The sequence below is a fragment of the Ranitomeya variabilis genome, chromosome 3 (genome assembly GCF_051348905.1).
Source record: "Ranitomeya variabilis isolate aRanVar5 chromosome 3, aRanVar5.hap1, whole genome shotgun sequence".
Taxonomy (NCBI): domain Eukaryota; kingdom Metazoa; phylum Chordata; class Amphibia; order Anura; family Dendrobatidae; genus Ranitomeya; species Ranitomeya variabilis.
Genome location: NC_135234.1, coordinates 216638412 through 216662283, shown reverse-complemented (window position 1 = coordinate 216662283; position 23872 = coordinate 216638412). Strand labels below are relative to the sequence as shown.

Below are 23872 nucleotides of genomic sequence, written 5' to 3'. Positions count from 1 at the left end.
CCGTTTCGCTCAACCCTACTGAAGACCATTGACAGTTTTGTTGAAATACAGTTGATAGATAAATCTTTACTTTTAAAAAAGATTCATTTTTATTAGACAAAAAGTCAACAAAAAATATAAACATACAATATTTAGCAACGTTCATCTAAGTTTCAATACCATTTCAGTTCAAGCCAATAGCATAAATCTTTATAAATACAGTATAAAAAAATAATTTTATATAAATAGAACAAATTGTACTAATTCAATAATCAATTATTGTCAACTTAAATAACTAAATAAATTAGTTTGTTTTAAATAAATAAATACTACATAAATATCACTTTGCTTATATCTAATTGGCAGTAATAAGTTAAAAGGGTTGTCCAATATTTTTCTTGTTTTTCAGAGGGTAGCAAATCATACTTATCAGGGATGTGGTTTTTTTTAACGTTTCAACTTAAATACTTGCAAGATTGAAAATTGTATGATTTCCTATTCTATAAACAAATTAAAAAATAAAGAATGGAATTATTCCTTAATAAATATTTAGCTTAGCGCTTTAGTTTTTAAAGTTCTTCTCTATCCAATGGAACAGAACATTCAGCTCTCCAATAGCTTTAACGGTAGCATCCTGTGTTTTCATCTGTAAAAAGAGGAATTGCAATTAATCAAGAGAAAAGTAAATCTTGATACATTTTTAGACTTTTTTCTAAATATAATTATAATGTTTTAACAATGAAAACATTTGCGGAAAGGTTATCATTATAAGCAATACATTCATGACAATATGGCCTATCATCAAGGTCGGTGGTAGCTGGCAGCTGGATAGGAGACCTGTGAATCTCTTACCTTTCAGCATCCCCAACATAGCATCTGATTTGTTGGGACTAGCGTGTCATCATCTGTGTGATGTGATGAACAGATAACATTGCATTAAGGAAAAGCTGGGCCATGAATGAGAGAAGGTAAGAGATTAACGGGCCTCCCATGTAGCTGTCACGCACCACTGACCTAGACACTGGACCCGAGATGCGCAAATCGATCTACTCATTTCTAGTCATCTTCAAATCTTGTTAATCTAACACCTCTTATCCATTCCTCACCCTCAAAAATAATATTTTATAAAAAAGTTCAAAATATTCTTTTTTAGAGCAGACTGTCATGGTTCTAACATAATGGTGCCATGTTTCAGCTATTCTTTGCCATTTTTCTCTACTGACAGTGATAATGGATTGGTCTATTAGTAAGGCCAGCAAAGAAATAACACAAAATTGCCAATTCCAGCATGTCATCCAATCATAATTCCAGAAAATGCTTTGATAGTAATAAGGCAGTATTTCTAAATCCAAAGAACCAGCAAATAAACTACTGTTAAACCAGTAAACATGCTTAACCTCTTAACAACCAGAGGTATTTTTGGTTTTGTATTTTCATTTTTTGCTCCCCTTCTTCCCAGAGCCATAACGTTTTTATTTTTTTGGTCAAAATGGACATGTTATTGTTTGCAGTTGTATTTTTGAACAACATCATTGGTTTTACCATATTGTGTACTCGAGAACAGGAAAAAAATTCCAGGTGTGGTGAAATTGCAAAAAAAGGGCAATCCCACTGTTTTTTTTACCATGTTCACTAAATGCTAAGTCTGACCTGCCGTTATGAGTCCCCAGGTCATTACAAGTTTATAGACACCAAACATGTATAGGTCCTTTTTTATTTAAGTGGTAAAAAAAAGTCAAAGTTTGTTAAAAAAAATTGTGCCATTTTCCGATAATCGTAGCGTCTCCATTTTTTGTGATCTAGGGTTGGTAAGGGCTTATTTTGGGAAATCCAAGCTGATGTTTTTATTGATACCATTTTGGTGCAGATACAATCTTTTTATTGCCCATTTCAATGCAACGCTGCGGCAACCAAAAAAACGTAATTCGAGCGTTTTGACTTTATTCTCACTACAACGTTTAATGAGCGGGTTAATTATTTTTTTATATTGACAGATTGGGCGATTCTGAAATCGGCGATACCAAATATGTGTATGTTTGTTTTTTTATTGTTCTATTTTGAATGGAGCGAAAAGTGGATGATTTGAACTTTTACATTTTTTTCATTTTTTAAAAGCATTATTTTTTACTTTTGACATGCTTCATTAGTCTCTATGGGAGACTAAAAGCTGCCATAATCCGATCGCTTCTGCTACATATAGGCGATGATCAGATTGCCTGTGTTTAGCAGAAGTGCTCATTTGCCATGAGTGCCGACCATCGGTCGGCCCTCATATCAACCCGGCAGTGACAACCATAGAGGACTGCTGGAGTCCTCTGGTTGTCGTGCTGACTCATAAGTGACCTGCAATCACGTGACGGGGTCACCAATGGGTGGGATTTCCGATGCGCTTGCCGGAAGTGCATGTTAAATGCCGCTGTCAGAAATTGACAGCAGCATTTAACTACCGTATATAGTCAAGTATAAGCTGACCCGAGTATAAGCCGAGACCCCAAAGTTTGCCACAAAAAACTGGGAAAACTTATTGACTCAAGTATAAGCCTAGGGTAGGAAATGCAGCAGCTACTGGTAAATTTCAAAAATAAAAATAGATACCAATAAAAGTAAAATTGATTGAGACATCAGTAGGTTAAGTGTTAAAATGTGCCACATATAGTGCTCCATACAGTTCATTATGGCCCCATAAGATGCTCCATAAAAAAATGTGACACATATAATGCTCCATACAGTTCATTATGGCCCCATAAGATGCTCCATATAAAAATGTGCCTCATATAATGCTCCATACAGTTCATTATGGCCCCATAAGATGCTCCATATAAAAATGTGCCACATGTAATGCTCCATACAGTTCATTATGGCCCCATAAGTTGCTCCATATAAAAATGTGCCACATATAAGGCTCCATACAGTTCATTATGGCACAAAAGGTGCTACATATAACAATGTGCCACATATAATGCTCCATACAGTTCAATATGGCCCCATAAGATGCTCCATATAAAAATGTGCCACATGTAATGCTCCATACAGTTCATTATGGCCCCATAAGACGCTCCATATAAAAATGTGCCACATGTAATGTAGAGGGCGGTGCACACACTAATACATCATTCCACCCTCTGACCTGAACAGCCACTGCAGAGGACGCGGAAGACGGAGCGGCGGTGGGACAGGGAAAGGTGACTATGAAATAGTCACCTGCTCCCGGCGTGGTCCCTGGCAGCTTCTCACGGACAGATGGTCTCCGGGAGCCGGCAGCTTCTTCCTCTGTTCAGCGGTCACTGGTACTGGTCATTACAGTAATGAATATGCGGCTCCACCCCATGGGAGTGGAGTCCATATTCATTACTTTAATGAGCGGTACCAGTGACCGCTGAACAGAGGAAGAGCTGCGGGCGCCAGAGACCACAGAACATGCAGGGACCGCGCCAGGAGCTGGTGAGTATGTGCCAGTCATTGTTCCCCCTCACCCGCCGACCATGACTCGAGTATAAGCCGAGAGGGGCACTTTCAGACCAAAAAAATGGGCTGAAAATCTCGGCTTATACTCGAGTATATACGGTAGTTAACCCCTTCCCGACCCATGACGCCACGTAGGCGTCATGAAAGTCGGTGCCAATCCGACCTGTGACGCCTATGTGGCATCATGGAATGATTGCATCCCTGCAGATCGGGTGAAAGGGTTAACTCCAATTTCACCCAATCTGCAGGGACAGGGGGAGAGGTACTTCAGCCCAGGGGGGGTGGCTTTGCCCCCACATGGCTACGATCGCTCTGATTGGCTGTTGAAAGTGCAACAGCCAATCAGAGCAATTTGCAATATTTCACCTATGAAAATGGTGAAATATTGCAATCCAGCCATGGCCGATGCTGCAATAGCATCGGCCATGGCTGGAAAACCTAATCTGCCCACCTTACCGCCACCAATCGCCTCCCCAGTCCTCCGTTCTGTCCCGTACTCCCCTCCGTCCGCCTGTCCGCTCCCCCGTCCTCCTGTCCGCTCCCCCCATGCTCCGATCCACCCCCCCGTGCTCCGATCCACCCCCCCACCGCCCCCTCATACTTACCGATCCTCCCGGAGTCCGTCCGTCTTCTCCCTGGGCGCCGCCATCTTCCAAAATGGCGGGCGCATGCGCAGTGCGCCCGCCGAATCTGTCGGCCGGCAGATTCGTTCCATGCACATTTTGATCGGTGTGATAAAACCTATCACAGTGATCAAAAGAAAAAAAATAGTAAATGAACCCCCCCCTTTATCACCCCCACAGGTAGGGACAATAATAAAATAAAGAAAATATTTTTTTTTCCACTAGGGTTAGAACTAGGGTTAGGGTTAGGGTTAGGGGTAGGGTTAAGGTTAGGGGTAGGGTTAGGGGTAGGGTTAGGGTTAGGGTTAGTGTTAGAAATAGGGTTAGCGTTAGAATTAGGCTATGTGCACACGGTGCGGATTTGGCTGCGGATCCGCAGCGGATTGGCCGCTGCGGATTCGTAGCAGTGTTCCATCATGTTTACAGTACCATGTAAACCTATGGAAAACCAAATCCGCTGTGCCCATGGTGCGGAAAATACAGCGCGGAAATGCTGCATTGTATTTTCCGCAGCATGTCAATTCTTTGTGCGGATTTCGCAGCCTTTTACACCTGTTCCTCAATAGGAATCCGCAGGTGAAATCCGCATAAAAAACACTGGAAATCCGTGGTAAGGCCTTTTACCTGCAGATTTTTCAAAAATGGTGCGGAAAAATCTCACACGAATCCGCAACGTGGGCACATAGCCTTAGGGTTGGAATTAGAGTTAGGGTTGGAATTAAGGCTAGGGTTGGAAATAGGGTTAAGAATAGGCTTGTGGTTAGGGTTATGGCTAGGGTTAGGGGTGTGTTGGGGTTAAAGTTGTGGTTAGGGTTGAGGTTAGGGTTAGGGTTGGGATTAGGGTTAGGATTGGGATTAGGGTTAGGGTTGTGGTTAGGGGTGTGTTGGGGTTAGGGTTGGAGTTAGAATTGAGGGGTTTCCACTGTTTAGGCACATCAGGGGTCTCAAAACGCAATGGCGCCACCATTGATTCCAGCCAATCTTGCGTTCAAAAAGTCAAATGGTGCTCCCTCCCTTCCGAGCCCCGACGTGCGCCCAAACAGTGGTTTACCCCCACATATGGGGTACCAGCATACTCAGGACAAACTGGGCAACAATTATTGGGGTCCAATTTCTCCTGTTACCCTTGTAAAAATAAAAAATTGCTTGCTAAAACATCATTTTTGAGGAAAGAAAAATGATTTTTTATGTTCACGGCTTTGCGTTGTAAACTTTTATGAAGCACTTGGGGGTTCTAAGTGCTCACTACACATCTAGATAAGTTCCTTGGGGGGTCTAGTTTCCAAATGGGGTCACTTGTGGGTGATTTCTACTGTTTAGGCACATCAGGGGCTCTGCAAATGGAATGTGACGCCCGCAGACCACTCCATCAAAGCCTGCATTTCAAAACGTCACTACCTCCCTTCCGAGCCCCGACTTGTGCCCAAACAGTGGTTTACCCCCACATATGGGGTATCAGTGTACTCAGGACAAACTGGGCAACAACTGTTGGGGTCCAAATTCTCCTGTTACCCTTGTGAAAATAAAAAATTGCTTGCTAAAACATCATTTTTGAGGAAAGAAAAATGATTTTTTATGTTCACGGCTTTGCGTTGTAAACTTCTATGAAGCACTTGGGGGTTCTAAGTGCTCACTACACATCTAGATAAGTTCCTTGGGGGGTCTAGTTTCCAAAATGGGGTCACTTGTGGGGGGTTTCTACTGTTTAGGCACATCAAGGGCTCTGCAAATGGAATGTGAAGCCCGCAGACCACTCCATCAAAGCCTGCATTTCAAAACGTCACTACCTCCCTTCCGAGCCCCGACTTGTGCCCAAACAGTGGTTTACCCCCACGTATGGGGTACCAGCGTACTCACGACAAACTGGATAACAAATATTGGGGTCCAATTTCTCCTGTTACTCTTGCAAAAATAAAAAATTGCTTGCTAAAACATAAATTTTGAGGAATGAAAAATTATTTTTTATTTTCACGGCTCTGCGTTGTAAACTTCTATGAAGCACTTGGGGGTTCTAAGTGCTCATTACACATCTAGATAAGTTCTTTGGGGGGTCTAGTTTCCAAAATGGGGTCACTTGTGGGGGGTTTCTACTGTTTAGGCACATCAGGGGCTCTGCAAACGTAACATGATGCCCGCAGACCATTCCATCAAAGTCTGCATTCCAAAACATCACTACTTCCCTTCCGAGCCCCGGCATGTGCCCAAACAGTAGTTTCCCCACCATATGGGGTATCAGCGTACTCAAGAGAAACTGGACAACAACTTTTGGGGTCCAATTTCTCCTGTTACCCTTGGGAAAATAAAATATTGTGGGCTAAAAAATCATTTTTGAGAAAAGAAAAATTATTTTTTATTTTCATGGCTCTGCGTTATAAACTTCTGTGAAGCACTTGGGGGTTCAAAGTGCTCACCACACATCTAGATTAGGTCCTTGGGAGGTCTAGTTTCCAAAATGGGGTCACTTGTGGGGGAGCTCCAATGTTTAGGCACACAGGGGCTCTCCAAATGCGACATGGTGTCCGCTAATGATTGGAGCTAATTTTCCATTCAAATAGCCAAATGGCGTGCCTTCCCTTCCGAGCCCTGCCGTGCGCCCAAACAGTGGTTTACCCCAACATATAAGGTATCATCGTACTCAGGACAAACTGGACAACAACATTTGGGGTCCAATTTCTCCTGTTACCCTTGGGAAAATAAAAAATTCCGGGCTAAAAATCATTTTTGAGGAAAGAAAAATTATTTTTTATTTTCACGGCTCTGCGGTATAAACTTCTGTGAAGCACCTGGGGGTTTAAAGTGCTCACTATGCATCTAGATAAGTTCCTTTGGGGGTCTAGTTTCCAAAATTGGGTCACTTGTAGGGAAGCTCCAATGTTTAGGCACACAGGGGCTCTCCAAACGCGACATGGTGTCCGCTAACGATTGGAGCTAATTTTCCATTCAAAAAGTCAAATGGCACGCCTTCCCTTCCGAGCCTTGCCGTGCACCCAAACAGTGGTTTACCCCCACATATGAGGTATCTGCATACTCAGGAGAAATTGCCCAACAAATTTTAGGATACATTTTATCCTGTTGACCATGTGAAAATGAAAAAATTGAGGCTAAAAGAAATTTTGTGTGGAAAAAAAGTACTTTTTTCATTTTTACGGATCAATTTGTGAAGCACCTGAGGGTTTAAAGTGCTCACTATGCTTCTAGATAAGTTCCTTGGGGGGTCTAGTTTCCAAAATGGGCTCACTTGTGGGGGAGCTCCAATGTTTAGGCACACAGGGGCTTTCCAAACGCGACATGGTGTCCGCTAACGATGGAGATAATTTTTCATTCAAAAAGTCAAATGGCGCTCCTTCCCTTCCGAGCCTTACCATGTGCCCAAACAGTGGTTTACCCCCACATGTGAGGTACTGTTGTACTCAGGAGAAATTGCCAAACAAATTTTAGGATCCATCTTATCCTGTTGCCCATGTGAAAATGAAAAAATTGAGGCTACAATAATTTTTTTGTGAAAAAAAGTACTTTTTTATTTTTACGGATCAATTTGTGAAGCACCTGGGGGTTTAAAGTGCTCACTATGCTTCTAGATAAGTTCCTTGGGGGGTCTAGTTTCCAAAATGGGGTCACTTGTGGGGGAGCTCCAATGTTTAGGCGCACGGGGGCTCTCCAAACGCGACATGGTGTCCGCTAAAGATTGGAGCCAATTTTTCATTCAAAAAGTCAAATGGCGCTCCTTCTCTTCCGAGCCCTGCCGTGCGCCCAAACAGTGGTTTACCCCCACATATTAGGTATCAACGTACTCAGGACAAATTGGACAAGAACGTTCGTGGTCCAGTTTCTCCTTTTACCCTTGGGAAAATAAAAAAATTGTTGCTAAAAGATCATTTTTGTGACTAAAAAGTTAAATGTTCATTTTTTCTTCCATGTTGCTTCTGCTGCTGTGAAACACCTGAAGGGTTAATAAACTTCTTGAATGTGGTTTTGAGCACCTTGAGGGGTGCAGTTTTTGGAATGGTGTCACTTTTGGGTATTTTCAGCCATATAGAACCCTCAAACTGACTTCAAATGTGAGGTGGTCCCTAAAAAAAATGGTTTTGTAAATTTTGTTGTAAAAATGAGAAATCACTGGTCAAATTTTAACCCTTATAACTTCCTAGCAAAAAAAAAACCTGTTGTTTCCAAAATTGTGCTGATGTAAAGTAGACATGTGGGAAATGTTATTTATTAACTATTTTGTGTCACATAACTCTCTGGTTTAACAGAATAAAAATTCAGAATGTGAAAATTGCGAAATTTTCAAAATTTTCATTTTTTTCACAAATAAATTCAGAAATTATCGACCTAAATTTACCACTAACATGAAGCCCAATATGTCACGAAAAAACAATCTCAGAATCGCTAGGATCCGTTGAAGCGTTCCTGAGTTATTACCTCATAAAGGGACACTGGTCAGAATTGCAAAAAACGGCCAGGTCATTAAGGTCAAAATAGGCTGGGTCATGAAGGGGTTAAAACCGCGAATGGATCGCGATTCCACTCGCAGCTGTTAGAGGCACATGTCATCTGTTCAAAACAGCTGACATGTGCCGAAAAGATGTGAATTCAGCGCAGGAGTCTACAAAGGGAATCAAAGGGAGGGAGTCTGACTTCGGCGTTCCATTACGACCGATGTTGGAAAGGGGTTAAACCAAAGCATCCATGTTTAAACAAATGTCCTAACCCTAAATGCTCATATTTTGCCTTTGTAATGCAGTACTTTTATAATTTCTATATCACTTCTACTTAAAGCTCTAAAATAAACTGACTGGATATAGCAATCTTTGCCTCTGCCTATTTGTCACAGATCTGGCCATAAATGTGTTTCTTGGATGCCTGTTTGGCTCCTAGTTGGGTACTCAGAAGACTGTGAGCTGCACTTGGCCTGTTAGATTTTACTTTAGATAGTTGTCTCACTATTTTTTTGTAATGTTTTAAAATCTTATGTAATAAGTAGCATATTACCTTTCACAGAAGAACCTTACAGAAAACAAAAACAAGTGTAATGTTTCCTAACACCGAGGTTAATGAAAAAAAGAACTAGGGTATTATGAAAATATAAGTTTTCAAAACATCACATACCTTGTAATAGTCATGCTTGAATTCTTCCATCATTATTTTGGCTTGCTCCCCACATGGGCACCTCATTGTAGCATGCTATAAATGAAAGAAAAACATCAATAATTCTACCTACAACCTGTTAAGATTCTGCATTCATTGCATTTGATAGTAATGCATTTATGATATTTTTAAAAAATTAGCTGCTTAATGTATGTATAAATAAGTACTGTAATTTTCAGATCATAAGATACACTTTTTTCTTCCAAATTTGGGAGGAAAATAGGGGTGTGTTTCAAAATCCGAAATTAGATTGCCAGGGAACGGCAGCAGTGTAGCAGGATTACAGTAGGCAGGTTCGCTGCCTCAGGGTACAGGCGGCAGCAGGAGCACTTGATGTTGCGGTGGCTGAGATCACAGAGGGTGTCGGCGCCGGTAAGCGGAGTCCACTGTCCCTAGGATTGCACTGCAATGATCTTCAGGAAAATGGCTGCCTCCGGCTGCTCATGTGTAGATTGAGATTTCAGGAGAGGAGATCTAGTCTTCCAAGATCTCAATATGCACATGTGCTGTCTCCGGCGGCCATTTTCCTGAAGCCCGCTGCAGTAACATCATAGGGAAAATGTACTCCGCTCACCGACACTGACACCTTCTGAGGTCCCAGGCACCACAGCATCGCCCCACTCCAGCTGCCGCCGGTCTCCTGAAGCAGCAACCCTGAATCCTGTGACCACACTTTACTAAGTTAACGTTAAAAGGAAATATCATCTTCCTAAATTTCCAATAATGATGGAAATAAATGCAAATACATACACAATGCTTGAGTTCTATCTTCAAACCAAGCATAGAATTGGCTAGATGGCTGAATTCTCTGTGTTTCTTGCTGATGTTGAATTGAAGCTGAGGGAAAATGTTGGTCACATAAAATGTTCCAATTTTAAGGAGAAAGCAACATTTTTCAAATACCTAAAAGCAAAGACCAAAAAAAAAAAGAAAATTAGTGCAAAGTTTAAGAACTTCAAATTCAAGCATAATCAATCACAAGTGCAGACTAGTGTATGCACAAAAGAAAATGTTCAAAATGTAAGAAAACCTGTCTGGTAAGTTTTGGGCAACATCGCTCCATTGTTTTTATATGCTCTTATATGCTACATTTTGCATAAAATATTTTGCTTTTGAAGGCGTTGTCTTTTCCCAGGTAAAATTACGTTACACAACAATTTTGTTTGAAGCTGTTGCTTATTGCAACTATTGGATCATATCTTTTTGAAGAGATATTAGTGGAAGACCATGATGCTATATTAGAGATTGTAAAATCAAGATATTAAAGTGGTTTCCAGCCATAGACATTTATAGCATAAGTTATAAGTAAATGTTCTTGGGTAACTCAACCTTTTATGACCTCTTAAGATCTATGTCTAAATGAGGTGTGACCAAAACATTGTGAGTGGCTCTCTCTACTGAAGCCTATTGAAGTTACAGAAACAGAAAAATTCACATACAATTCGTATCTGAAATGTATAATATGGATATGCCATAAATGTCTATGGCAGGATAACATTGAAAAGGTTACCTGTCATGTCCTCAAATTACAAAACTCATCTTAATGAAAGCATGGCTACTGGGAGAGAATGACATTTCTACCTCCTCGAAACTGCCGGTATTCAATCATAGAGTCATGTCACTGCACAGTATATAGTGAGGGTAGTAGTAATTTTGGCATTCTCTGGCACTTTGACAGCTCTCTTTGCAACACATCTGTGCAAAGTGAGCTGTGAAAGTGCCAGGGAATGCTTACAGCCACATCTCACTGTATGCTGAGCAGTTGCTTAATCCGCTCCTGTCTCAACTCTATGACTGAATGCCGGCAGCCAGTTGCATAACTAGAGTCCCAAGGGCCCCGGAGCAACATTTGAACCAGGGCCCCCATCTACATGTTCGTCAGATGTATGGGCTTTTGTAGCTTTCTAAATCCTATAAAAATGTGTTCAACCTCCATGTACTATTGTCCTCCATCCTAGGCCCCTCTGTGTAATAATGTACCCCATCATAACCCCTTTCTGTAACAATGTCCTCCATACTGGGCCCCTTCCTGGTATAATCAAATAAATAAGACAGCACACTGTAGCTCTAAAATATGAAAACATGATATTTGAAAGTTGAACTGCATTACTGCATTACTGCCATAGCCAGAATGATACAGCAAGTGAGCATTTCTGCTACATACAGGCGATCTGATCATCACCTGTATGTAGCAGAGCAACTGCAGCTTCTAGTCTCCAATGGAGAATATTGAAGCATGCAAAAAAAAAAAAATGTTTTAAAAATATAAAAATTAAAAAATATATGAAAGTTCAAATCATCCCCCTTTTACCCCATTCAAAATAAAACAATAAAAATATCAAATATACACATATTTGGCATTGCGGCTTTCAGAATCGCCCGATCTGTCAATATAAATAAAGAATTAACCCGACTGTTAAATGGCATAACGAGAAAACAGTCAAGAATTAAATTTTTGTGGTTGCCACAACATTGCATTAAAATGCAATAACAGGTTATAAAAAGATCGCATCTGCACCAAAATGGTATAATTAAAAACATCAGCTTGGTATGCAAAAAATAAGTCCTCACCCAAGCTGAGATCACGAAAAATGGAGACGCTACAGGTATTGGAAAATGTGCAATTTTTTTTAACAAAATTGGAATTATTTTTTTACCACTTAAATAAAAAAGAACCTAGACATGTTTGGTGTCTATGAAATCGTAATGACCTGGAGAATCATAATGGCAGGTCAGTTTTAGCATTTAGTGAAAATGGTAAAAAAAATAACTGTGGGGTTGCACTTTTTTTGCAATTTCACAGCACTTGGGATTTCTTTCCCATTTTTCAGTACACAATATGTTAAAACCAATGGTATCCTTCAAAAGTACAACTCGTTTTACAAAAAAACAAGCCCTCACATGGTCATTTTGACCAAAAAATAAAAAATGTTTTGGCTCTGGGAAGAAGGGGGGGGGGGGCAGAAAATGAAAATGCAAAAACAAAAATACCTCTGGTCATTAAGATGTTAAGTTGGCAAGATATTTCAATACAGATACATTTACCCTTTATGTTTATCCACAAAAAAGGTGTTTCGCATAAAAACACATTTTAGAGAAATTTACAAAGAATTCGTTTTTAAAATAATATTCAGCACTGAATGAATCTGGATTATGGCATTTAATTACGTGCAAGCTATTGAAATCGGTCATTTAAACAAATATCTAAGACTTGTTACTTACATGTATTTCATTCAGTGCTCTTCCGCTTAGTAGGTTTATATCTGTGATTTTGTCATTGTCATGCTACAGAAAATGAAAGCAACAATTGAAATGTCAAAAACACAATTTAGTATTTCATAAGTATTTTCCTAAGTATTAGTATAAGGGTATTAGGGCACCTATAATGTTCATGGTGCTTTGGGTCTCCAAAATAATTTGAAATATAATGCTAGGGGACTCCACTGGAAGTTTAAGCACTACTTGAGTTGGTGCCCGATTGTGCCTCAACAACAGCACTGCCGCCTATTCCAGCTCCATGCTATTAGTTCATTTTTGTTGGGATAAGAACACCAGCTACTTTAAAAGTGTCCTTTAAAAGAGTATTCTCTGAGACTAATAAAATGCACAGTGAAACTTATTTAATCTGAAATTGAATAATCTAGGAAGTTTGCCAATCAGGCATCCCATAGAATTGCAAAAGAAGGTTGATCAAAAGTTAAGGATCAAACTCAGAAATCAATTTGGGAGCTTCTCTGAATGGAGCAAAAGCTAATATTGTCTCAAAGGGGTTGTCTAGCCTTGGTGTACAAGTATGCAGTCACTGTATGTGACTACAGACTTATGAATCCTCACAGCATGCACATTGCGGCAGGCGTGTGACCACAAGTATGCGATTTACAAACATCATGTGCCGACTAGACGTGTGCATCCTCGCTCAGTGCAAGTGTATTAAGCAAGGCTGGACACGTCTAGTCAGATTGTGGCCAGAAGTATGCAAATCACATACTTGCGGTCACATGATCGCCGGCTGCTGGTTCTGGCACCAGAGAATCTTCACAGCGAGCAGGGAGCGCACTGAGAAGATTCACAAGACTTGTACCTCAAGGTAAGACAACTCCCTTAATGAATTTTAACAACTCTTTTGTAGACTTTTTCTGATAATAATTCATAATATGTGATAACAATCCAGTACCAAATCGTGTGTCAAAAAAATCAATTAATTCTGCTGTATTTGCTTCTATATAAAGTGCCAAAAGTTTACGATTTGCATTTTTTTGCATTTCAGTAGCCAACACATCTTGGAGTCTGTGCTAAATATCTTCTCTTTGCTAACGTTCACATTAGCGGCGGGCATATGTCCATATGTGACATATGGACTTGAATATTAGGATAAAAAAGTGTCTACTGATTGTGACCTGATTGTGAATATGTAAACGATGGCTAGGTTTTTTTTTTTACATAAATGAAACGTTTTGCATGAAATATATAGCAAAATTTTATTTAGTTTTGTGCTGGAATTTTTTTGTTCACAATGATGCAATACCTACTGTGATGCAAGTGAGTTTAGGCATTTTCTGCTTTTAACATTTGTCATGAGTGTGACAGTTTGTGTACACAGTTTATCCATAGGTTTCATGTTGAAAGAGAAGATATTTAGCACAGACTCCAAGATGTGTTGGCTACTGAAATGCAAAAAAATGCAAATCGTAAACTTTTGGCACTTTATATAGAAGCAAATACAATACAAAAATTTGGACTCTCTTTCTCGAGAACTTTCAGTGGATATGACATATGATATGTCATAGCCACTGAAAGTTCTCGAGAAAGAGAGTCCAAATTTTTGGCATCTCTGAAAAATTGGCTATTGTTGTCTTTGTGTGCCGGAAGTGGATACATTGTATACAATTACTGTGAATTTTTATAAATGAAGAAAAGTCTTTAATCAAATAGTTTCCTTGCAATGCTGGGGTCCTGGGTACAAATCCCACCAAGGACAACACCTGCAAACAATTTGTATGTTCTCCCCATGTTTTCATGGGTTTCCTCTGGGTACTCCATTCATACTGCAAAAAACTTACTAATATTGAATTTAGATTGTGAGCCCCAATGAGGACAGTGATAATAATGTATGTAAGGCGCTGTGATAATTAATGACTCTATATAATAGAGCAAAATAAATAAATGACAAATATACTCAAATATGAATCTTAAAGTAGAAATCCCAACAAAAATCTATGCAACTCACCAAAATATCTTTAATAACCTCAAAATATTTTTTTAATTCAAACATATCTTGAGATATCGCACAACTCTTCTTATCTTCAAAAGATGCCATGTCCATTGCCATTATTCCAACCGTGATGATACAGAGACGGACATATGCAGATTGCATGATGCAAGCAAGTCCTAATCAAATAATATATAAAAGAGGAATAGACAAAGTCACGTTTCTACTATATTTGACAGTAACATTGTCCAGTAATTTAGCATTAAGCACAGTCTGCTATAAATTTACTTAATTCAAATTATTCACAGATTGGTGCAGTATCATCATACTTGGTAACAAATATAAGTATGCAGAAACATTTTCTCGAATACATTTGATATACTATATATTAAAGGGAACCTTTCATCATGCAAATGCAGTCCAGTCTGCAGGAAGCATGTTTTAGAGCAGGATGAGATGAGCAGATTGATATACAGTTTTGTGGGAAAAGATTAAGTATAACTTGTGTTTTAGTCATTTAATCCTCGGATCTTTCTGGGATTTTTGGCCCAGAGGGCGGTCATATCAGTGACTGAGAGCTCCCATGTATAAGTAATCATACAGATATAGCTGTCAGTCACTGATAGGACCAAAAATCCCAGAAAGATCAGAGGACTGAATGATTAAAACACAAGTTATACTGAATGTTTTCTCACAAAGCTATGTATCACTCTTCTCAGCTCCTTCTGCTCTAGAACATGATGCCTATAGATTGGACTGCATTTTCACGGTGACAGGTTCCATTTAAATAAAACCTGTCATGATGCAGCTTGATCTTCAGGCAGATGTTGTAAAGTAAATGGAGCTGCTAAGTTAGAAAAATATTTTTACGGAAAAATATTCAGAATAGCTTATAATATAAGTAATTTACATTCTTGCTCAGTTTGGTTTTCAGAGTCCAGTGGGAGGAGATACTCAGCACTATCCCAATAAGAACACTTATACATGCCATCTACCAAAAAGGACGGCAATTATTAATTAACTGAAAATGAACAAGGGTCTACATGAATAAAACACATACCAGATCTTAATAGAATCACATCTATGGTAAGTACATATGAACAGATTAAAGCTCTATATATAACTGTTAGTGCAATATTCTATTATTGCATTTAGCTTTTGGCAGCATATTTAGATGTGTTCCAAAACATTGTAGATTACAATACTGCCAAAGGGATTTGGTTGTTTCGCCCCCAGCAGTTCGCTCCTAGAAGTTCGCCCCAGCAGTTCGCCCTGGGTACATTTACTTCACCTGTGGGAAGTTATACTATCCAGCTGCCATACCATCACCCCAGAGGACCCCTTTAAGCAGCGTCGGTCCTTACTGACTGAATACCACAGGTGGCGTCACAAACACACTTTCTTCTTAAACTCCCTTTAAAGAACTTTCCCTTTACTTGGGCGCACAGGGCCATGGACCGGGTCGCAGCCACCGTGATGTCCCCTTCAAGTATCGGACCCGGTACCGAGTACCCCACTGCCCTGGCGGGTGACTCAACTTGGCATCACGAACAGGATGAACTGCTGGGGGCGAACTGCTGGGAGCTAAATATCCTACAACCACTCCCAAGGACCACAATAAATTAAAAAAGTAATTTGGTTAAAAAGAATAGATTTTAGTATTTCTAGCATATGACATGGGAATACAATAAGAACCAAACAAATAATTTATGTATTAGGCGCCACCCCACACTATTAACGACCACAATGCCACTGCACACTATTAATGACCACAATGCCACCCCACACTGTTAACATCCACAGTGCCACCCCACACTATTAATGACCACAATGCCACCCCACACTATTAACGACCACAATGCCACCCCACACTATTAACATCCACAGTGCCACCCCACACTATTAATGACCACAGTGCCACCCTACACTATTGACAACCACAGTGCTACCCCACACTATTAATGACCACAGTGCCACCCCACACTATTAATGACCTCAATGCCACCCCACACTATTAACATCCACAGTGCCACCCACACTATTAATGACCACAATGCCATCCCACACTATTAATGGCCACAATGCCACCCCACACTATTAATGACCACAATGCCACTAAACACTTTTAACATCCACAGGGCCACCCCACACTATTAATGACCACAATGCCACCCCACACTACTAACATCCACAGTGCCACCCCACACTATTAATGACCACAGTGCCACCCCACACTATTAATGACCACAATGCCACTCAACACTTTTAACATCCACAGTGCCACTCCACACTATTAACGACCACAATGCCACCCCACACTATTAACGACCACAATGCCACTGCACACTATTAATGACCACAATGCCACCCCACACTGTTAACATCCACTGTGCTACCCCACACTATTAATGACCACAATGCCACCCCACACTATTAACGACCACAATGCCACCCCACACTATTAACATCCACAGTGCCACCCCACACTATTAATGACCACAGTGCCACCCCACACTATTGACAACCACAGTGCTACCCCACACTATTAATGACCACAGTGCCACCCCACACTATTAATGACCTCAATGCCACCCCACACTATTAACATCCACAGTGCCACCCACACTATTAATGACCACAATGCCACCCCACACTATTAATGACCACAATGCCACTCCACACTTTTAACATCCACAGGGCCACCCCACACTATTAATGACCACAATGCCACCCCACACTATTAACATCCACAGTGCCACCCACACTATTAATGACCACAATGCCACTCCACAATATTAACGACCACAATGCCACCTCACACTATTAATGACCACAATGCCACCCCACACTATTAACAACCACAGTGCTACCCCACACTATTAATGACCACAATGCCACTCCACACTATTAACGAACACAATGCCAGCCCACACTATTAATGACCACAATGCCACCCCACACTTTTAACATCCACAGTGCCACCCCACACTATTAATGACCACAATGCCACTCCACACTATTAATGACCACAATGCCACCCCACACTATTAATGACCACAATGCCACCCCACACTATTAACAACCACAGTGCTACCCCACACTATTAGTGACCACAATGCCACTCCACACTATTAACGACCACAATGCCACCCCACACTATTAATGACCACAATGCCACCCCACACTATTAACAACCACAGTGCTACCCCACACTATTAGTGACCACAATGCCACTCCACACTATTAACGACCACAATGCCACCCCACACTATTAATGACCACAATGCCACCCCACACTATTAACAACCACAGTGCCACCCCACACTATTAATGACCACAGTGCCACCCTACACTATTGACAACCACAGTGCTACCCCACACTATTAATGACCACAGTGCCACCCCACACTATTAATGACCTCAATGCCACCCCACACTATTAACATCCACAGTGCCACCCACACTATTAATGACCACAATGCCATCCCACACTATTAATGGCCACAATGCCACCCCACACTATTAATGACCACAATGCCACTAAACACTTTTAACATCCACAGGGCCACCCCACACTATTAATGACCACAATGCCACCCCACACTACTAACATCCACAGTGCCACCCCACACTATTAATGACCACAGTGCCACCCCACACTATTAATGACCACAATGCCACTCAACACTGTTAACATCCACAGTGCCACTCCACACTATTAACGACCACAATGCCACCCCACACTATTAACGACCACAATGCCACTGCACACTATTAATGACCACAATGCCACCCCACACTGTTAACATCCACTGTGCTACCCCACACTATTAATGACCACAATGCCACCCCACACTATTAACGACCACAATGCCACCCCACACTATTAACATCCACAGTGCCACCCCACACTATTAATGACCACAGTGCCACCCCACACTATTGACAACCACAGTGCTACCCCACACTATTAATGACCACAGTGCCACCCCACACTATTAATGACCTCAATGCCACCCCACACTATTAACATCCACAGTGCCACCCACACTATTAATGACCACAATGCCACCCCACACTATTAATGACCACAATGCCACTCCACACTTTTAACATCCACAGGGCCACCCCACACTATTAATGACCACAATGCCACCCCACACTATTAACATCCACAGTGCCACCCACACTATTAATGACCACAATGCCACTCCACAATATTAACGACCACAATGCCACCTCACACTATTAATGACCACAATGCCACCCCACACTATTAACAACCACAGTGCTACCCCACACTATTAATGACCACAATGCCACTCCACACTATTAACGAACACAATGCCAGCCCACACTATTAATGACCACAATGCCACCCCACACTTTTAACATCCACAGTGCCACCCCACACTATTAATGACCACAATGCCACTCCACACTATTAATGACCACAATGCCACCCCACACTATTAATGACCACAATGCCACCCCACACTATTAACAACCACAGTGCTACCCCACACTATTAGTGACCACAATGCCACTCCACACTATTAACGACCACAATGCCACCCCACACTATTAATGACCACAATGCCACCCCACACTATTAACAACCACAGTGCTACCCCACACTATTAGTGACCACAATGCCACTCCACACTATTAACGACCACAATGCCACCCCACACTATTAATGACCACAATGCCACCCCACACTATTAACAACCACAGTGCCACCCCACACTATTAATGACCACAATGCCACTTCACACTATTATAGACCACAGTGTCACCCACAATGTCAGTTTTCCTATAACAGTGGAAGCCACGGTGAACCCCATAAATGTAACAATTACCCTTCCAATAATAGTGATAGTCACGTCATCCCTAAGATCCGCACTTCTACCAAATCAATGTCATGCTCTTCAAAAGAGACAGCAATAGACTCAAAATAACATTAACAACTAAGATTTTCATGATTAGTAATAGCCACAATACATCCAATTCATAGTAGCACCTATCAATGCCTGAGTTACAGATATTTTGGATAATTAGTGGTACAATGCTTCTGACCCCCATGGAAAATGTGTAACAGCATCGCCTATCATATTATCAAGTTATTATCACTTTAATTTTCATGTATTCAAATAATTACTCTGAAAATAACATATATTTTAAGGTACAACACTATAATCCCTGCTAATACACATGTAAATAATAATAATAAATAAATAATACTATTATATTTGCTATATATGTGCTATAATATTTTAGGCTAACATTGAAATAGTCTTTGGATACAAAAAAATAGACTTTTGCTCACCTAGGCTTCAATTTACTAAACACGGTCTTTCTTGTAAAGAAATGCATAGGATCTGATATTCCCCATCTCTTATATACCTTTATGATCATGACTAAACACTTGTCAGATCAGTTTTTTACCAGTTTCCAAAACTTTTTTCCTTGTTAGCACACAGCTTAAATTTGCCAATGTTATGTATGGAAAGTTTCAAAAATTGCATCATTCAGAAGCTGCAATAGTCTTGGATTCTATAATCTAATAGTATGTAAAGTATGAGTCGTATGTATTACTCTACATGCATCTTGGATGATAGTATTACATTATAAAAATCTAGCATTTAACACCCCCCCAAATTATGAAACTTAAACGATAAGGGCAAATACTTCAAATCTGGTGTCACATGAAGTCCAAAATTTCCGTTCCCCAGAATCAGAAATATATACCAGATATGAACTGGAAAAAGAAGGGGAGAAGCCAGCACTGCTTATGGTCCGAACGCAATACAAATGATGCACATGCACCTACTGAATTCTAACTGTAGTTCAAATATGGGACATTTAGCAAATAATTGATCAATTTTTTGAGCTACCCCGCCACTTCACGGCAATCTCATAATGGGGCAGTCCTACGCTACGTATTTTATTAACATTGTGCCCTTACGGCCTCCTAGATGTATAAAAAAAGCCTAAAAAGTAAGACACCATTACTTTACTATGACATGCAAGCTGTACCTGGAGCATTTTCAGAATCACTCCCTTGGTGCCAGGAAGGAAAAGCGTAGGTGAAGGCCGATCAGGTCCAGTGCGGACATGTCAGATCTGGCTTCCACACCTCCAAACCAGCACCAAGGTTAAAGGGTGAGACAGGCTCAGACACAGCTGCAAAATTAACTAGAGCCTGAGGCAGGGCAGGGCTGCTGTGTGTGTGAACAGCAGCCTATCAATCACAGACCACCACTGTTGCCGCGCACGCTGGGTTACGTACGCCATTCTTTCTGTGTTCTCTGTGATTGATAGGCTGCTGTTCACACACACAGCAGCCCTGCCCTGCCTCAGGCTCTAGTTAATTTTGCAGCTGTGTCTGAGCCTGTCTCACCCTTTAACCTTGGTGCTGGTTTGGAGGCGTGGAGGCCAGATCTGATATGTCCGTACAGGACCTGATCGGCCTTCACCTACGCTTTTCCTTCCTGGCACCAAGGGAGTGATTCTGAAAATGCTCCAGGTACAGCTTGCATGTCATAGTAAAGTAATGGTGTCTTTCTTTTTATGCTTTTTTTATACATCTAGGAGGCCGTAATGGCACAATGTTAATAAAATACGTAGCGTAGGACTGCCCCATTATGAGATTGCCGTGAAGTGGCGGGGTAGCTCAAAAAATTGATCAATTATTTGCTAAATGTCTCATATTTGAACTACAGTTAGAATTCAGTAGGTGCATGTGCATCATTTGTATTGCGTTCGGACCATAAGCAGTGCTGGCTTCTCCCCTTCTTTTTCTTAGATATGAACTGGCGTAGATTTCTTCTACAATTTACTGTACTTTCTGGCAAAACTTATTGAGAAATTGGCAAGTCCTAGTTGGCCACATCTCTCAATTCTAAAAACAGGGATGGTGTAGAAAATTCACAAAATTTTGGAAAAGTGTTTTAACTGAAAATCCACTTTTAACTTTTTATGTGTCGTAAATATGGGTAAAAACATTTTTTTTAATTCCTTAGAAAATTTAAGAAGTTTAAGATACTCTGAGGTCGCTACAACTCTGCCCAACCCCTTTCAAGTACCTTTAATGCAAACACAGAATTAAGTCCAAATAAATCATTACATATATAGCTATGGATAAATGGTAACTGTTCTTCACTGCTATGCCATGCTATGCTGTCACACACTATTTGTACAGTCGCTTAAATGTTTTATGGCTTTCAACTCCCTATCTGTATGGCTAAGCTGTGAAATCCTTTTTTCATCCAGATTCAACACAAAATGGATGCTGCATTTCCTGCTTTTGCTTTTATACAGACTTTTATAGTTCCACCTAATTGACTATACTATACGATGTGATGAGAAAAAATCTTTTTGGGAAACTCTGCTTAGCCATGCCCAAGATATTATTTGAATCTATTCAATTTGCTTATCTCTAGCCATAAAGAATTTCCACCAATGTGTTCAAACTCTTGGAACAATTTTCCATTCATTGGAAATTGGAACTGTTTGCTTATAGTACCATATATGTAACATTTATTATTAACCATTGAAAACCAATTATGTTAATGATACATGCTATGTCCAATGTTAAAGATGTCTAATATAACAAACAATAACCATGATGAACCATTGTCTAAAATTAATATTGTTCAATCTCTGGCATGCAAAGTCATATCAGCCTGTTGAAAGGGCATGTGTTAAAGGGAATCCGTCAGCTGATTTTTGCTATATCATCTGAAAGCAGCATAATATAGGCAAAGAGACCCTAAATCCAATGATGAATCATTTTTAGATTTAGAATGAAGCAAAGCTAAGAAAGCAAACACCACCCACACCAGGCTCTCCGTGCACAAAGTCCATAGACTAGTGAGATGCTTAGCACAGGGGGAGGAGGTGCTGTCAGACTAATGTAGTACAGCAATTTTAATCTCTTAGTGATACATCTTTCACAGTTAGTAAACAGCAGTACATACTTTTACAAGTTACACATCTCTGAATTCTGTATTTCAGCCTCCATCACCTGCCATCTTCAGATTACATGGCAAAGACCTTCTAATAGATTCCCTTTATATACCATTCTATTGCTTTATGTTTCATCTGCCACCACAATTGGTGTGTAAAGATAACTCAACAAAAAATATAGCACCATTATCATAATGATAGAATACGTTCCATAATCATATTATTTATTATAATGCTCATATGAGGGACTCATAGGCGGACCGATCGCCAGAAGACATCACAAGAACAGAAAAAAATACGATCAAACAGATCCAAAGTAAAAAGATGTAGATACTTTATTAATGAATATGGGCAATGGGTCTTTATTCTGAGTATTTGAATTAATGGCTATTTGCTAATTATATTGTGTGTGTTATATGACCTTAAGCGCGCACTCTGCGTCCCAGCTTTGTTTATAGCACGTATGCACCTTTTTCTCCCCCATTCTCCCTTTACCCTGACTTATAATATCCAATAAAATATTTATAGCCTTTTACTTTGGACCTGTTTGATTGTATTTTTTTCTGTTCTTGTCACAATTGGTGTGTGATCCCTTTGCCATACCTCAATTTTTAATTTAGCCTGTATATTTTTCTGCCTGTCTGTGTGCCTCTCTCTATCTTTTCCCTTAAATATTGCCTTCAACTTTGTTTCTCTTGTTTGATCTCTAGCTTGGACTTTCGACTCTGTCTCCTTCCCAGCCTCCTTTTCATCCTCTCTAACTCTGCTTTGACACTTTCTTCTGCCTCTGCAGGACTATAATTTAGAGAGCTAACTGATTAGGGACATATTTCCTTGCCCAGGAGGGTGAAGACCAGCAGCAGCGTGAGACTCCATAGGGTTCCTTCAAAGTAAATCTGCCTGCCAGTTTACATATGCTATGAAAATAACAGAGCCGTTATGTGTTCACTTTTTGCAATTCTGACTGGGCTATTTAGTCTTGCTTGACCCTTTAGTCAGTACAGGTACCACCTTCTCCGGAGTACGTCTCATGCTGCTCTTAGGCCACCAGATCATAACAGTACAACTGGCCAGTAATGAGTTAACCGCATCTCAGAAGAAGGGAAGGAAAGTGCTGAGCCATTTTTTTTTCTGTAGTCTGTTGTGTTTTTTTTTTTTTCCCTCTTTACTTCTGGGCGGCTTAGGAGTTCGGCGCTGGTATGGATGTTCAGGGATTGGCTTCTCGTGTGGATCAACTTGCTGCTAGAGTACAGGGTATTTCCGATTATATCGTTCAGACTCCGGTTTCAGAGCCTAGAATTCCAACTCCTGATTTGTTTTTTGGGGACAGGTCCAAATTTTTGAGCTTTAAAAATAACTGTAAACTGTTTTTTGCTCTGAAACCCCGTTCCTCTGGTGATCCCACCCAGCAGGTTAAAATTGTTATATCTCTGCTGCGTGGTGACCCCCAGGATTGGGCATTTGCCCTGGAACTTGG

General features: G+C 40.5%; 1 protein-coding gene across 1 annotated transcript; it reads right to left on the bottom strand.

Moving 5' to 3' along the window:
* Positions 1 to 541: 541 nt before the first annotated feature.
* LOC143817648 (interleukin-20-like) lies at positions 542 to 14544 on the bottom strand. Its single transcript, XM_077299141.1, has 5 exons — positions 14443 to 14544; positions 12438 to 12500; positions 9966 to 10118; positions 9177 to 9251; positions 542 to 625 (listed from the first exon to the last, which is right to left on the bottom strand). The coding sequence occupies exons 1-5, from the start codon at positions 14542 to 14544 to the stop codon at positions 542 to 544; spliced, it is 477 nt and encodes a 158-aa protein (XP_077155256.1).
* Between the last annotated feature and the right edge of the window lie 9328 nt (positions 14545 to 23872).